General features: G+C 45.9%; 1 protein-coding gene across 2 annotated transcripts in view; it reads left to right on the top strand.

Annotated features, from left to right (window-relative positions):
• The window catches only part of DDX47 (DEAD-box helicase 47), a 271,876-nt gene that overhangs the window by 215,108 nt on the left and 41,339 nt on the right, over nucleotides 1-15,429 (top strand). For both annotated transcript variants that reach the window (XM_075321937.1, XM_075321936.1), the window contains 2 exons: nucleotides 87-224; nucleotides 6,768-6,838. In XM_075321937.1, the coding sequence (XP_075178052.1) occupies nucleotides 87-224; nucleotides 6,768-6,838 (209 nt within the window). The remainder of the gene's footprint in view (nucleotides 1-86; nucleotides 225-6,767; nucleotides 6,839-15,429) is intronic.

The raw sequence follows: 15,429 nt of genomic DNA, 5'->3' as shown, positions 1-15,429 counted from the left end.
TTTCTGGAAGTTATATTTGCTTTTGACAGTAGTCATATGTTAATACAAACTATACATCTGATGAACTTTTACTTTTTTATATGCAGAATAAAAGACTAGGTTCTCTAAATAAGTTTAAGGCAAAAACCCGCTCCATTCTCCTGGCCACTGATGTGGCAAGTCGAGGGCTTGACATTCCACATGTGGATGTGGTTATAAACTTTGACATTCCTACACATTCTAAGGTGAGTAGTGTTATTTCATATGTTATAATGTAGGTGGACAGTATTAAGTCAGTATTCTAATTAATGATCGTACTCTTATAAATAAAGGACCTGTGACTGTTAAGGTGAACTCTTACAAAGTTCCACAAGTTATATTAGATATAATAGAATGCAGGAATTCATAGTATATAACGATTATTAATAAATGACCGAAGTCACCATAACAGCATTACTGAAGAAAATTTGACTCAGTCTATAATTTCTATAGGATATCAATAAAGGCATCAATGCACATAATTGTTGAAAAAGTATGACAAATTATTTATTAAGCGTGACACATGAAGGACATGCACAGACATTAGTGATTTAAAAACAGCACAGCAGCAAATAGGGTGATGTGACAATGGATGGGGCTTGTTACATGTTGCATATTGCACATGAGAGCTCTATAAGAGAAAGTACTGTGATATCAGCGATGAAGGATAAATAGAAACCTGTATACTGGTCTATAAGGGGTTAAATAACCTCTGACCACAATGGATTGCAAATATATGACACATAAGAAAGCATCAGGGGCTGGTCAATTAATAAATAACCGCTATCAAGCAGATAATTATAATGCCAGTTTGTGTCACAGATCAACATAATCAACACAATAGCCAATACATGTGTACACATTGGTGGGTATCATTATTGAGCTCTATCTCAACTGGGTAATTTACCCTTATCAGCGGCGATCAGTGCCATTCCACTGGTTTCCATGTCTATCTAAACTATAGCTTGGCTCTTTATCTCCTTATCAGCTTAAAGGGAACCTGTCAGCAGAAATTTCCCCTAAAACCTAAAAGCTTCCCCCTCTGCAGCTCCTGGGCTGCATTCTAGAAAGGTCCCTGTTATTATTGTGCCCCCTTTCTGACCAAAATACAGAGTTTATAAAGTGGTACCTTTTTGGATTTGGATTCTGTGAATGTGACACGGGGGTGGGCTGCCTGGCGTCCGTTATTCTGCCTCCTGCCGCTTTAGGCCGTCCCCCATCACTCCTTTCCATAGCTGTGGACGCCGCCCAGTGCTCCACAGGTCCCCGCGCATGCCCAGTGCTCATCTCTCGTGGATGAGCACTATGCCCAGTGTCACCGCTGGTGACGTGCGCGCAGGCTTTAGATTATGGGCGGTGCTGGGATGTTTATTACCAAGCAACCGCCCATAATCGTGGGACCGCGCTTTCCCCCTCGGCGTCCTTCGTTCTGCGCAAGCACGGTGCTGCTGACGCCACGTCACCTCCTTCCCATCTTGCCCTGAGGCAGGAAATAGATTCATCCTTCCTCGACCAAAGTCGGCCCAGACTCTGCCTGATTTATTCAAGGGCATGCCTTTTATATAACCTAGGAAAGGGGCATGGTATGCTCTACAGTGAGCATACTTGGATGTGTCCATTGGTCAGTGGGTTGAACAATGTGTTGGTCCATGAGCTGATTGGTGGGCGTCATCGTAGGCGGGTCTATGACGCCATTGGATGGATCCATGGTGATGGAAGGGACGTCATCTGGTGGATCCATGCTGATGGTAGGGTCTGTGATGTCATCGGGGGCCATCTTTGCTTCCTCTGAAGAGTGACTGGCTTATGTATAGAGAATTGATTTTATTGAACACCCTTCTCACAGTGCTCTATGTCCAGAGGTTAATTAAGTATTTCATCTTATGGCTGTCCTCAACATGACCAGATTTTGCTTTTCATTCACATTCCTTTCTTGAGTGTTCATATTTTTTTTTTTTTTTTTTTTTTTTTAATCTTCCATCTGGTTCCAGAGAAATGGGCCTATTTATCTAGAGATCGTATTATGCTCTTTATTATGAAGGGGTGTGGCTTACAGGGATAATGCAGAGCGGCCTAAGGACACGCCCCCAAGCAATCCTGTGAACCACGCCCATTGTTAAACACCGTGAAAATTAGCACCATGAAAAGGCTCATATCTCTGGAACTGTATGGCAGACTTAAATCAGGTAGTAGGGACAACAAAAGTAAGGCTATGTGCGCACGTTGCGTCGGAGTACCTGCAGTTTATTCTGCACGTTTTCCTTCCCTTGGTTTTTGACCAAATGGCTTTTGACCATTTTTTAGCGCTAAAAACGCATGCGTATTTACCGCGTTTTTAGTGAGTTTTCAGCGCTTTTTACCTGCGTTTTCACCTGCGTTTCTGCAGATGCGTTTTGTAGATCAAAACACTGAGAAATAAAGTTGGAATAGTCAAAAAGAATGAAAAAAGAGAAAAAAAGGATAAAATTTAACTTTTAATAAAACTATATGGAAAATTATCAATTTTAATGAAATAATAGTGGTTATGCACATTTTAACAGAAAAATAGGTAAAGTTTATTATTTTTTAGCATTTAAATGTTCGGTTATTGTGTGTGTGTAAAGGAACATTAGAACCCTTTAATTTTATGCCAGAAAAGCATGCGTTTTTGAAGCCAAAAACGCAGTGGAAAAGCAGGTAAAAAGCATGATAAACGCAGGAATTGTGCTTTTGGTTGCACTTTGCCATTTCTCATTGACTCCAATGTTAAGGAAACGCTGCAGAAATGGCAAAAACAACTGACATGCTGCTTCTTTTTCAGCATGGTTTTTGACCCAAAATATGCAAATTAAACGCTGCAGAAAAAAAAAGCAAAGTGCAGACAGGATTTCAGCTTTTCCCATAGACTTTGCAGGAAAACAAAAACACATGTGTTTTAGCGCAAAAACGCTGCCGCTAAAAACGCTGCAGAAACGCGGGTAAAAACGCAACGTGCGCACATAGCCTAAGAGCAAAAAACTGTCCGCTTCAGAACCTTTTTTACAGAGGTTCTCCAAGAAATTCTAATAAAATAAATATACATTTAAATATTAAAGGATATTCATAAAGCATTTTAAATAAAGGTATTTAGAAAACTGTTTCTGTAGAGCACTCTGTCAGGATTCCAAGATGGCAGCTACTATCAATCACAGCATGTCCTAGAGGGCATATGCAGTAGGACCATCTGTGTGAAGCTTGAAGCAGAGGTCACGGCACAACAGCGTCCTGTCAGACATCATGAACTCCGATTTCTCTGTTCAGTGAGCCTGACCGGACGGACACTGAGCGGAGAGGACTATATGAGAAAATAAAACCCCTTGCTTTACCTGACTGAGAATCAACATCCATCTCGGTCAGCCTGATAGTTGTAGTGCGTCTGTCTCATGCTTAATGCAGCCCATCCTACTGCATGTCCTGGCAGTTGTCGGGATTAAAATCCTGATAGAGTGCAGTCGATAAAGAATAAATAATTGGTATTTAAAAAAGTGTTCAAGTTTTAAATGAGTATTATGTATTTTATCACACTTCTTGAAGAACCCCTTTAAGTTCTGTTTCAGTAGTGGGTGCTCCTGGTCATTTTTGAGCCCCTTGTTCTTGGCCTCTGCTGCTTCGGAGGGGCTCAGGGTCACTGACATTGATGGAATCCAGCGAGTACTGCGCTCTCTGCATGAGATGACCACCTCTGATAGACTACATGGTAGCTGGTAACTTGGGTAGCGAAAAGCAAACTATGGAATTAACCCCTTAACAACTGCAGGCGGTAAAATTGTCCTAGCGGTCAGTGTTAATCCCCACAGTGAACATGTCAGCTGATTTCTACAGCTGACATGTGTGCCTGCTAGGCACGAGTGGAATCTCGTTCCCCCGTGCCTTTTAACCCCTTAAATGCCGCTGTCAACACCAACACATCAGTTTTACCATATAGTGAACACAGTGAATAAAATATCTGAAAAACAATAGCAAAATCGCACTTTTTTTTTTTGCAATTTTTCCATTTTTGGAATTTTTTTGCAGTTTTGCAGTACACTATATGGTAAAACTCATGGTTTCATTTCAAAGTTATGCAAAAAAACGAGCCCTCACCTGACCATATTGACTGAAAAAGAAAAAAGTTACATGTCGAAAGAAGAATGGCGAAAAAAAACCAAACGGAAAGTGCAAAATTGGCCGGTTGTGAAGGGGTTAAAAATCCCTACATTCTTGAATTGTTTTTTTTTAATAAATTGAAAGAGGATGCCCATAGGGACACAGCAATACTTGGGTAAAGCATTGGTTACTTTTATTAAATACCTCGTCAATTTCTTTTTCATCCTCTGACTTTCAATTGTCCATATCCGTTGGCTCCATACCCTCGAGCCTGTCTGTGCTGATATAAAGTAGATTCCCTGATACTGGCGCTGTGTAGAGGGCCATCTAGTGGTCGTTGTGTATTATTACTAGTTTGTGCCTTTATTAACTGTCTGACCATGTGTATTTAAAACGCACGTTCCTGCCCAGACACTGGTCTAATATTTATGTATATTTTGTGCCTCCTGGTGCTGTCTTGACTTGTGCCCTCACCACTCACCTGCTACGAATATATTTACAAATTGTTTTATCTATTTTTTTTATATATTGTAAAAATTGATATCAATTTTTAATACAAAATATCTTCTTAGTATTTTTCCATCTTGCTTTTGGCGCCTTTTGCCATAATATATCTAAGATTCTTGGTAACTTAGTACATTTTGCAGAGTTGTTGGTTTTTCCACGCACACTGCAATTCTGCTCATTTAAGAAGATGAGACAACACGTCTATAGAATAGTGAATGCAATCGTGATCAGCTTAAAGGAGACAATAACCCTGCCTCAGAAATCTTACCTTTTGTAGTTGAGCATGATGTAAAATGTAAGTTAAAAATAATTGCTGCCTTCTGCTGAATAAATATTGACTTTGCTTGCATTTCTTTAACCCGTTAATGCAAAGTGACACATGCACATCAGCGCTGACGTGCCAAGTATATAGAGTGGTTTTAGGCTAGGCTTTCTCTACTCTTGGTTAATGCTGGTCATACTACCTAGCCGTTCTGTGTCCTAACAGCAGCAGCCAGCACTGCGCTCTTATCACTGCTGTTAACTATTTAAATACTGCTGTTTATCTTTTGATATCAGCAATTTTTAAATGGTGCGGATGCAGGTGCTCTCATTTACCAGCTCCCAACGGCCCCATAAGACTTGATTTAAGCTGGAAATTATTAAAATCGAGATTTATTTTATTTATTTTTTTTAATCCCTGCCTTTTGCATTCTTAATTTTTGTAATGGCTATCGCTTTGGGTTCTCGGTCCCATTTCTAGCAGACTGACTAGTTATTCATTTAATTCTTCATCTAGCCTTCTCCAAGGTTCTAGTGTATTTTAAGGGGCCATTATAGATTGGATAGGTGATGCCTTTATGGGAGTGAGATCATTCTGTCTTTCTCTTAGAATCTATGATATGGTTCGTCTATAGGACGGATAGCTCAGACTAGTTTTGCTTGTTCTGCTTGTCAGAGATCAGGGAAAAATAATTACCATACATTTACCGGTAATTTGATTTTCCAGAAGCCCATGATGGCACCCCTACTTATTCCCTTGTGTCTTTGTAGTTGGTTGAGATTCTCTGTCTCTCTCGTCATGTGGTTTGAAAAATATAAAGTTGACTGAGTGTATACCGTAAATAATGCTAATAAATTTGGACGGCTCCTACTTGACTACTCTAAACCATTGTAGAAGTAAGAAGATGGGAGTTGTCGTCTTGTGTTGCTCCAAGCTTTCCTGTCCGGTGATGGGGCAGAGCAATGTTTCTTAAGGGTGTTATCAATTGTTTCTGGAAAATGAACTCACTGGTAAATTCCCGTTTTCCCAGTACATTTATATGGCAAAATTGATGTCATTATTTAAAAATACAACTGAAAAATTAAGTCCTCATATGTCGAATGACGGAAAAACACAAACGTTAAGGCTCTTGAAAGAAATGGAGAAACCAAAGAGAACATAAAAAATGAAAATCACTTGCAGAGGCAAGGGGTTAAATTAATTTGACAAGTATTGACACACATTCATATTTCTCCTTTTTTTTATCACATGGTTTGGTTTTTTTTGTATTGTAGATTTTGGAAGTTATGTTGGTATAGATCAGTAAATGGCGATAGAACATGATTCTCTGAGTTTGGGGATGATTAGGTACATGTGGGCACTCCAGGTTTTGGTAGGTGTTGGCTCTCCAGGTTTTGGTAGGTGAGGGCTCTCCAGGTTTTGGTAGGTGAGGGCTCTCCAGGTTTTGGTAGGTTTGGGCACTCCAGGTTTTGGGAGGTGTGGGCACTCCAGGTTTTGGGAGGTGTGGGCACTCCAGGTTTTGGTAGGTGTGGGCTCTCCAGGTTTTGGTAGGTGTGGGCTCTCCAGGTTTTGGTAGGTGTGGGCTCTCCAGGTTTTGGTAGGTGTGGGCTCTCCAGGTTTTGGTAGGTGTGGGCTCTCCAGGTTTTGGTAGGTGTGGGCTCTCCAGGTTTTGGTAGGTGTGGGCTCTCCAGGTTTTGGTAGGTGTGGGCTCTCCAGGTTTTGGTAGGTGTGGGCTCTCCAGGTTTTGGTAGGTTTGGGCACTCCAGGTTTTGTTCGTTCCTTCCAAACTTGAAGATCATTTACTGGCCTGGTAATTTAGATGGTGCAATAGAAATATTTCTAATTTTTTGCTTATTTTCTAATCTTTCTCTTGCAGGATTACATACACAGAGTAGGCCGAACAGCTCGGGCTGGAAGATCTGGGAAAGCCATTACTTTTGTGACACAGTAGGTTGCTTTCTATATTAAAATTATAAGACTCGCATATGTGGCAGATGGCCTTTATGTTATCCAGATCAAGCAAACACTGCTAATCTTTTTCTTTTTTTTTCTTCTACAGCTGCTTAAAGTAACTGTCATTTTAATGTTAGTCATTTTTTATTATTATTAATAAATAGTACGCATAAGATATGTTACGAAGTTGTTTATTTTTATCAGAGAAATCTGCTTCTTTCTCCTCCTTGATTGAGCTTTAAATCTCAACTCCAGAGTAAGGGGTACTTCCCACATAGCGAGATTGCTGTTGAGTCACAGGTTTTGTGACGTACCAGTGACCTCATCAGCGATCTCGCTGTGTGTGACACTAAGCAGCGACCTGGCCCCTACTGTGAAATTGGTGATCGTTACACACTGTTCTAGTTCATTTTTTTGCTCGTTGGTCTCCCGCTGTGCAGCACACATCGGTGTGTTTGACTGCAGGAGACCAACGAGCACAGTCTCTGTGTAAGCAGCGTACGCTGGTAAAGAGGGTAAATATCGGGTAACTAAGCAAAGCGTTTTGCTTGGTTACCCGATATTTACCCTGTTTACCAGCGTACACCGCTTGGCGCTGGCTCCCTGCACACGTAGCCAAGGTAAATATTGGGTAACTAAGCAAAGCACTTTGCTTAGTAACCCAATGTGTACCCTGGCTATGTGTGCAGGGAGCCAGCGCTAAGCGGTGTACGCTGGTAACCAGGGTAAATATCGGGTAACCAAGCAAAGCGCTTTGCTTAATTACCCGATATTTATCCTGGTTACCAAGCGCAGAGTCGCTGGTGGCTGGTGAGATCTGCCTGATTGACAGCTCACCAGCGACCATGTAGCGACGCACCAGCGATCCTAACCAGGTCATATCGTGGTCGGAATTGCTGGTACGTCGTTTAGTGAGACTGTACCCTAAAATCTATATACAGTGAAGACAGACATTCCCATTACTGAGATAGATGTCAGTTTATAATAATTAATGGAGACGGGGGGCAGGAGGAGGTACAGGCAGGCACAGACATCCGGCTGCATATTATCCTGAAATGATAGTTACCATTTTTTTATTTTGTTTTGTATAGATTTAGGCCTTAATTTGTCAAGCTCTTGATAAGGAGCTGGAGTCAGACACCTGATTCATTAAGTGACACAGGCCTCTTAATGAATAGAGAGTGTCTAATGAGTAAAAACGCTACATTCATTGTTCTTGGCAGCTCATGTGCTACTTACACTGGAAAACGTGCTGCCGAGAGCGATCATTTTTAAGCAACCTTTAAAATCTTTTCATTCCATGAACAAGTATTTTCCTACGTCGTAATGTTACTGGCAGCCTGCTTGTCCTTATTGATTAGGAAACAAGCGTCCCTAGGATTGTACCTTTTTAAAGAGTAACCGTTGTTTTAATTTTTATTTCATAAATCAATAGTACACATGAAAATAAGCAACTTTGTAATATGTTATTGGACAAATTTGCATCTTTCTCTGTTAGAATTAATCAGTCATTATCACAATTTTCAATTCTGAGGTAAAATCTGTATTCAGTGAAGACTTTCCCATTACTGAGATAGGAGACGGCGGCTGTTACTGATGAGATTCTATGACTGGGGGAGGGAATGGCCGGGGTCAGAGGGGAGGATCTGGGCCGGCGTCAGATTGGGGAGCTACAGGCAGAGCTCTGTCTTATCCTCTCTCTTTTATCCATATAGAATCTCATCATTAACAGCTGTCATCTTCTATCTCAGTAATGGGAAAGTTTTCACTGAATACAGATTTTACCTCAGAATTGAGAGTTTTGATAATGACTGATCATTTCTGGCCGAGAAAGAAGCAAATTTCTCTAAGATACATTACAAAGTTGCTTCTTTTCATGTGTGCTATTGATTTATTAAATAAAAATTAAAACATTGTTTATGCTTTAAATGTCAGTCTAATCCTTCAACTCCTGTATGTAAATGTGAATAGTTCCCAATTTCTAGGTAATTCCTGTACTACTTATGAGCTTACCTGTGAGGATGGGGTCCCACATAGAATCAGTGTGCAACTGAAAATTGGGAACATCGAGGCAGCCTAAAGAGTTTGTCTTCTCTACTCGGACAAGTAGTTTGCAATCCCCGTTTTCCCCACAGTAAAATAATAACTTATACTTTCCTCCAGTGTTGTGCCATTCCAGCGGTGTCTGCAGTGGCTCTCCCGGGGTTAGTGTGACATTACGTAATGCAACCTCAAATCAGTGCTGGCTTCATGGTCTCCTCTTTCAGATGTAATTTGACATGTAGAGGACATGAGAGAGAGCAGCTGCAGCTCTCGCTTCCTCCCAATATCTGGTGTCTGAAGAGGGGACAGTGAAGGCTCTGGCCGCAGGGATTGCATGACATAATGTGACTCAAGCCCTGGTCAGTGCTGACACCGCTGGGAATGGCAACGGAGGTGAGTTTGTGCTATTATTTTACTGTGGGAAAATATAGGGTTACGGAAGGAAATGTCGAAGTAGTGGACAGTTCCTTTTAAAGGGAAGGTGTCGTGCCCCCAAAAAAATATTCAATAACTGAAAAAATGTAAAGTATTAATGTTTTAATGTTTTGTTTAAATAATATTGTTTGTTTTTAATTGAGCAAAATATAAAAAAAAAATTAAAAAGTTTGATATTTCTCTGACGCCTCATTGGGGGACACAGGACCATGGGTGTTATGCTGCCTATCCATAGGAGGACACTAAGTAGATGCAAAGATGTTAGCTCCTCCCCTGCAGTATACACCCCCTGGCCCAGCCAGGCTACTTCAGTTTTAGCTTAGTGTCTATAGGAGGCACATCTCTGCAGACTTACTGCAGCAAGAATATTTTGTTTTTAGAGGGCGACGGTTCCTTCGGAGACCAATTTCCCAAAACCATCAACAGGCGGGAACGCGGAGTGTCTCCTTCCCGTACCCCCTCCTGCGACGCTGGATCCTGGGCTGTTACTCACTAGACGACAGGTCTCATGGCACTGATTTTCCAGAGCCCAGAGGAGATGAAAACTTCCTCAGTCCCTCTTGCAGGCTTTGAGTTGATATACGCTCCGCACCAGCGTGACCAGACTGCCATCTCCACAGGAGTTGAGGTGAGATCCTTCTGATTTTTCCAGAGCAGATGAAAAACTTCCTCACTCCCTCTGGCAGGGTCTGAGTTGATACACGTTCTGTGACCGGGCACAGCAGGCGTCAGAATCTCCACACTGGTTCCCTGACAAGAAACTGGAGCAAAGGTGACACTGACTGGATGCATATGGGCTGTGATTTGGCTTCCGCCTGCCTGAAGGACCCTCCTGTCTTTTACTTGATGGATCCTCCTTCAAGGACCCGACAGACAGACAAGTGGAGCAGCTCGATCGCTCTGCCTCGAGCCCGCGGGTCCCTCTCCCCTTCCGTGTGGGTCGCACAGGCAACAGGACTACCAGATTCCCTCAGACCCTCACAGATGTAACCGTTCACATTGCTGCGGCAGCAGAGTACCTCATGCAGGCCTCCCTCGGCGCTGCTACCTGCGCAGTTATTGCCGCCTCAAATACCATAGCCATCCGTAAGGCCCTCTGATTCCGATAATGGAGAGTGGACTCGGTCTCTAAGAAGCCTCTCTCAGTACTCCTTTCCAGACCGATGGTTTGCCGATCGTCTGGACAAGCTCTTTTTTTGTCTGACGCCACGGGAGGAAAAGAGTACCTCCCTCCCCCAACTCTAGCCCAGGATGTTTTTTACTAGACACGTAGGGCCTGACCTTCTCAGCCCTCCCCGAGTCCACCTCGTCCTGGCAGTCTAGACAAAGACCGAGAAGTCTCGTCCTTCTCCATCTGGGCCGCCGCCTCAGACCACAAATGGGTGTGATACCTTGTGTCTTCCGGTTACCACATTGAATTCTGGACCCGACTCCTGGTCAGTCTTTTCTCTCAAACCCCCCCCAAAGGCTCCAAAACACCACAAGGCCTTCTCCTCAGCAATCCACTCCCTCCAAACGGCGGGGGTGATGGTACCTGTTCCGGACAGCGAGAGGTTCAAGGCCTTCTATTCTAACCCCTCGTGGTCCCCAAAAAAGGACGGGTCCGTTCGTCCCATCCTGGACCTCTAACACCTGAGCAAACATGTGCACATAAGGAGATTCAGATTGGACTTCCTAGGGTCCATTATTACCTTTATGGTCAAAGGAGAATTCCTTGTTTCCCTAGGTATCAGGGACGCGTACCTGCACATACCCATCGCTCCAGCTCACCAAAGTTCCTCCGCTTCGCGGTTCAGGACTTCTTCTTTTTTTTTCCCATTTGTGGCCCTACCCTCGGCTCTGCCACAGCACCAAGGGTCTTAACCAAGAAGGTTATGGCGACCGCCATGAGTGCCGTTCACGCCAGGAGAGTGGCTGTTCTGCCTTGCTTGGATGACCTCCTCATCAAGGGCTCAACCAGCGTGCAGATCTCTGTGGGCACCCTATCCCGCTTAGGGCGGCTTCTGACTCCAGTCAAATCATCCCCGGTCGCGTCAAAATCAGTCACCTCCCTTGGCATGTCCCTGGACACTCTTCGGGGCATGATCTTTCTCCCTCAAGACAAGGCGACCGCTCTACAACAAGCGGTACACTGCCCTCTATGTACTCCTGTCACTTCATACGATTCAGTATGAGAATGCTAGGTAGGATAGCGGCTTCTATAGAGGCAGTGCTGCTCGCTTAGCCACACCACCGCCCACTGCAGCTTGCGCTTCTAGCTGCCTGGGACAGGAGCCCCTTTTCCTTGGACTAACTTTTCACATGACACCTTCAGTCAGGTATGCGCTTTACTGGTGGCTTCAGTCCTCTTCCATATCGAGAAGGAGTTTTTCTCCCTCAAGTGGACTGGCTACTCCTGACCACGGACGCCAGCCTCTTAGTCTGGGGAGCAGCGTACTGGCTCCACAATGCTTCTGGACGTTGGACATCCCAGGAGTCTTCCCTTCCCAGAAATCATCCTGAAAATCAGCGCGATTTTCTCGCGCTCAGGTCATTCCCCCCCTTCTGCTAGCAGGTCGTTTGATTCGGGTCCAATTGGATAATGCAACAGCTGTGGCCTATGTCAATCAGCAGGGAGGTACCAGCAGCAAGACAGCTTATCTCGAGGTCCTCAGGATCCTCACATGGACTGAATCGACGGGGGTCTGTGTTTTCAGCGTTACACATACCGGGAGTAGAGAACTGGGTGGCGGACCTTCTAAGTCGCCACGGCCTGGCCGCCGGAGAATGGTTTCTCCACCCAGAAGTGTTCCCACACATCTGCACTCACTGGAGTACACCAGACGTGGAATTAATGGTGCTCTATAAATAAAAAATAATAATAATAATCTAATGGCCTCAAGGTTGAACGCAAAGGTACCCGCGTTCTTAGCCAGGTCACGTGACCCACAGTCCATTGGCGCGGATGCTCTCGTGTCCTGAAGTCGTTTCCGTCTATTTTACCTGTTTTTCGCCTCTGCCCCTGCTGCCGCGAGTAATCAAGAAGATCAAGGCAGAAGGAGTCCCGGTGATACTAATGGCACCGGACTAGCCCAGGTGCGCCTGGTATGCTGAATTAGTACAATTGCTCATGGCGCCTCGTAAGCATCCCAGACTTGCTGACCCAAGGGCCCATTTCCCATCAGAACTTCAGAGCCCTGAAGCTGACGGCCTGGCCATTGAGACCTGGACTTTAAAAAGAGGGAGATTCTCTCCTGCGGTCATCTCCACCATGTACAGTGCCCGAAAGCCGGCCTTCATCCCATATTTACCGCCGTACATGGAAAACTTTCCTTTCCCAGGGCAGGGAATCTAATGTCCAACCTATGCCTCTGGCGATCCCCAGAATTCTTGATTTTTATTTTTTCTTCGGCGCTCCATTGGGAGACCCAGACGATTGGGTGTATAGCACTGCCTCCGGAGGCCACACAAAGCATTACACTAAAAAGTGTAAGGCCCCTCCCCTTCTGGCTATACACCCCCAGTGGGATCACTGGCTCACCAGTTTTCTGCTTTGTGCGAAGGAGGTCAGACATCCACGCATAGCTCCACTGTTTAGTCAGCAGTAGCTGCTGACTATGTCGGATGGAAGAAAAGAGGGCCCATATGGGGCCCCCAGCATGCTCCCTTCTTACCCCACTTGTGGTTTGTAAGGTTGAGGTACCCATTGCGGGTACAGAGGCTGGAGCCCACATGCTGTTTTCCTTCCCCATCCCCCTGAGGGGCTCTGTGGAAGTGGGATCTTACCGGCCCCCAAGCCCTGAGGCCGGGCTCCATCCACAGACCCAGTGAACCTGCTGGATACGGAGCTGGGTACCGTTCAGGGACAAGGCCCTGCAACTTTCAGGTACTCTGTGTCCCCGTACAGACAGGCACGCACACGCCAGACTTGCTGGGTGTGTTAGTGCGCCGGGGACAGTAGCGCTGCACGCTGGGGTTTGAGTCACAGCAGCTTAGCTGTGTGACTTCATGTGCTGGGAACTACCGCGCCGGCCACTCTCGGAGCGGCGGCGCGGCTGGGACTTGTAGTGCGCCGGGGACTTAGCGCCGACCGCGCTTTTACGGCGGCGGCGCTTATAAATTTAGTCCCCGGCTTTTGCGGCCTAGCTCCGCTTCGTTCCCGCCCCCTCCCTGTCAATCAGGGAATGGGACAGACGCTGTGCAATCGTCAGCGCCGAGGGCTGGAGCCTTATTTACATGCTCCAGCCCTCTCACTAGGCACAGTGGGACGCAGGTTTCCCGCTTTTGGTCTGAGCACGCCCAGGGCCCGCCCCCCCCTCCACAGGACGCCGGCAGCCATTCCTGCATGCAGTCTGGCTGGAGGACGGACACAGGCTCTGGGAGACCCAGACTAGGGATTTCTGGCGACCACACACCCGCGTTTAGCGGGCGGTAAGCAGCACATCAGTGCTGGCCCCACTAGTGCCACAGTGTTGTATTGGTGTACTTTTTCCTGTACCAGATATATATATATATATATATACTGCACTGTACGGTCGCTTCTTGGCTGTATACCCCTATATTGCTCTGAGGAGACAGCAACATGTCATCCACAAAACGCAAGGGTGCCAAGGCACGGGCTGTATACACTGCTTGTACAGCATGTGGGGCTAATCTACCAGCAGGCTCCAACGACTCTCATTGTGTGCAATGTTCAGTCCCAGTGGCACTTCGTCAGCCAGAGCCTATGGTGGTGGTAGCCCAGGCAGAGACGCCTGTGAACCCTGCCCCGGTGACGGGGACAGAATTTGCAGTCTTTGCTGATAAAATGTCTGTGACTATGACAAAAATCCTGGAGACCTTGCAGTCCAGGCCAGTTGCTCAGACCATGGACACTGCTGTGTCTATGTTCCCCGGTCCCCCTCAGTTGGAACTAATCCGTACTTCAAGGGGGTCCCAGGCATCACAGGCTGAGGGCTCTGACTCTGATGACAGTCCCAGGCCGCCTAAGCGAGCTCGCTGGGAGAGACCCTCCACGTCATCACGCGGGTCAGGGTCTCAGCGAGAAGGGTCTCTATATGATGAGACAGAGGTGGGTGATCAGGAGTCTGGTCCTGACACCGCACTCAATTTGGATACGCCAGATGGTGACGCCATGGTAAATGACCTTATAGCGGCCATCAATAGGCTGTTGGATATTTCTCCCCCAGCCCCTTCAGCAGAGGAGGCAGCTGCCCAGCAGGAGAAATTCCATTTCCTGTATCCCAAGCGTAAATTGAGTACTTTTCTGGACCACTCTGACTTCAGAGAATCAATCCAGAAACACCATGCTTATCCGGACAAGCGTTTTTCCAAACGTCTGAAGGATACACGTTATCCCTTTCCCCCTGACGTGGTCAAACGTTGGACCCAGTGTCCAAAAGTGGACCCTCCAATATCCAGGCTTGCAGCTAGATCCATAGTTGCAGTGGAGGATGGGGCTTCACTTAAAGATGCCAATGACAGACAGATGGACCTTTGGTTGAAATCTGTCTATGAAGCTATTGGCGCGTCGTTTGCTCCAGCATTCGCGGCCGTGTGGGCGCTCCAAGCTATTTCAGCTGGTCTGGCACAGGTGGACTCTTTCTTACGTCCAGCAGTGCCGCAAGTGGCGTCCTTAACTACGCAAATGACTGCGTTTGCGACCTACGCTATCAATGCGGTACTGGACTCTACGAGCCGTACCTCAATGGCATCCGCCAACTCTATAGTTTTGCGCAGAGCCTTGTGGTTAAAAGAATGGAAAGCAGATTCTGCTTCTAAAAAATGTTTAACCAGCTTGCCATTATCTGGAGACAGACTGTTTGGTGAGCAATTGGCGGAAATCATTAAACAGTCCAAAGGTAAGGACTCTTCCTTACCCCAGCCCAGATCAAGCAAACCTCAACAGAGGAAGTGGCAGTCAAAGTTTCGGTCCTTTCGAGGCTCGGGCAAGCCCCAATTCTCCTCGTCCAAAGGGACTCAGAGAGAGCAAAGGAGCTCTGATTCCTGGCGGACTCACTCACGCCCCAAGAAAGCAACCGGAGGTACCGCTTCCAAGGCGGCTGCCTCATGACTTTCGGCCGCCTCCCTCCGCATCCTCGGTCGGTGGCAGGCTCTCCCGCTTTTGC

The sequence above is a fragment of the Anomaloglossus baeobatrachus genome, chromosome 8 (assembly GCF_048569485.1).
Source record: "Anomaloglossus baeobatrachus isolate aAnoBae1 chromosome 8, aAnoBae1.hap1, whole genome shotgun sequence".
Classification (NCBI taxonomy): domain Eukaryota; kingdom Metazoa; phylum Chordata; class Amphibia; order Anura; family Aromobatidae; genus Anomaloglossus; species Anomaloglossus baeobatrachus.
The sequence above is the reverse complement of the archived record's forward strand: the minus strand, read 5'-3'. Positions and strand labels throughout refer to the sequence as shown.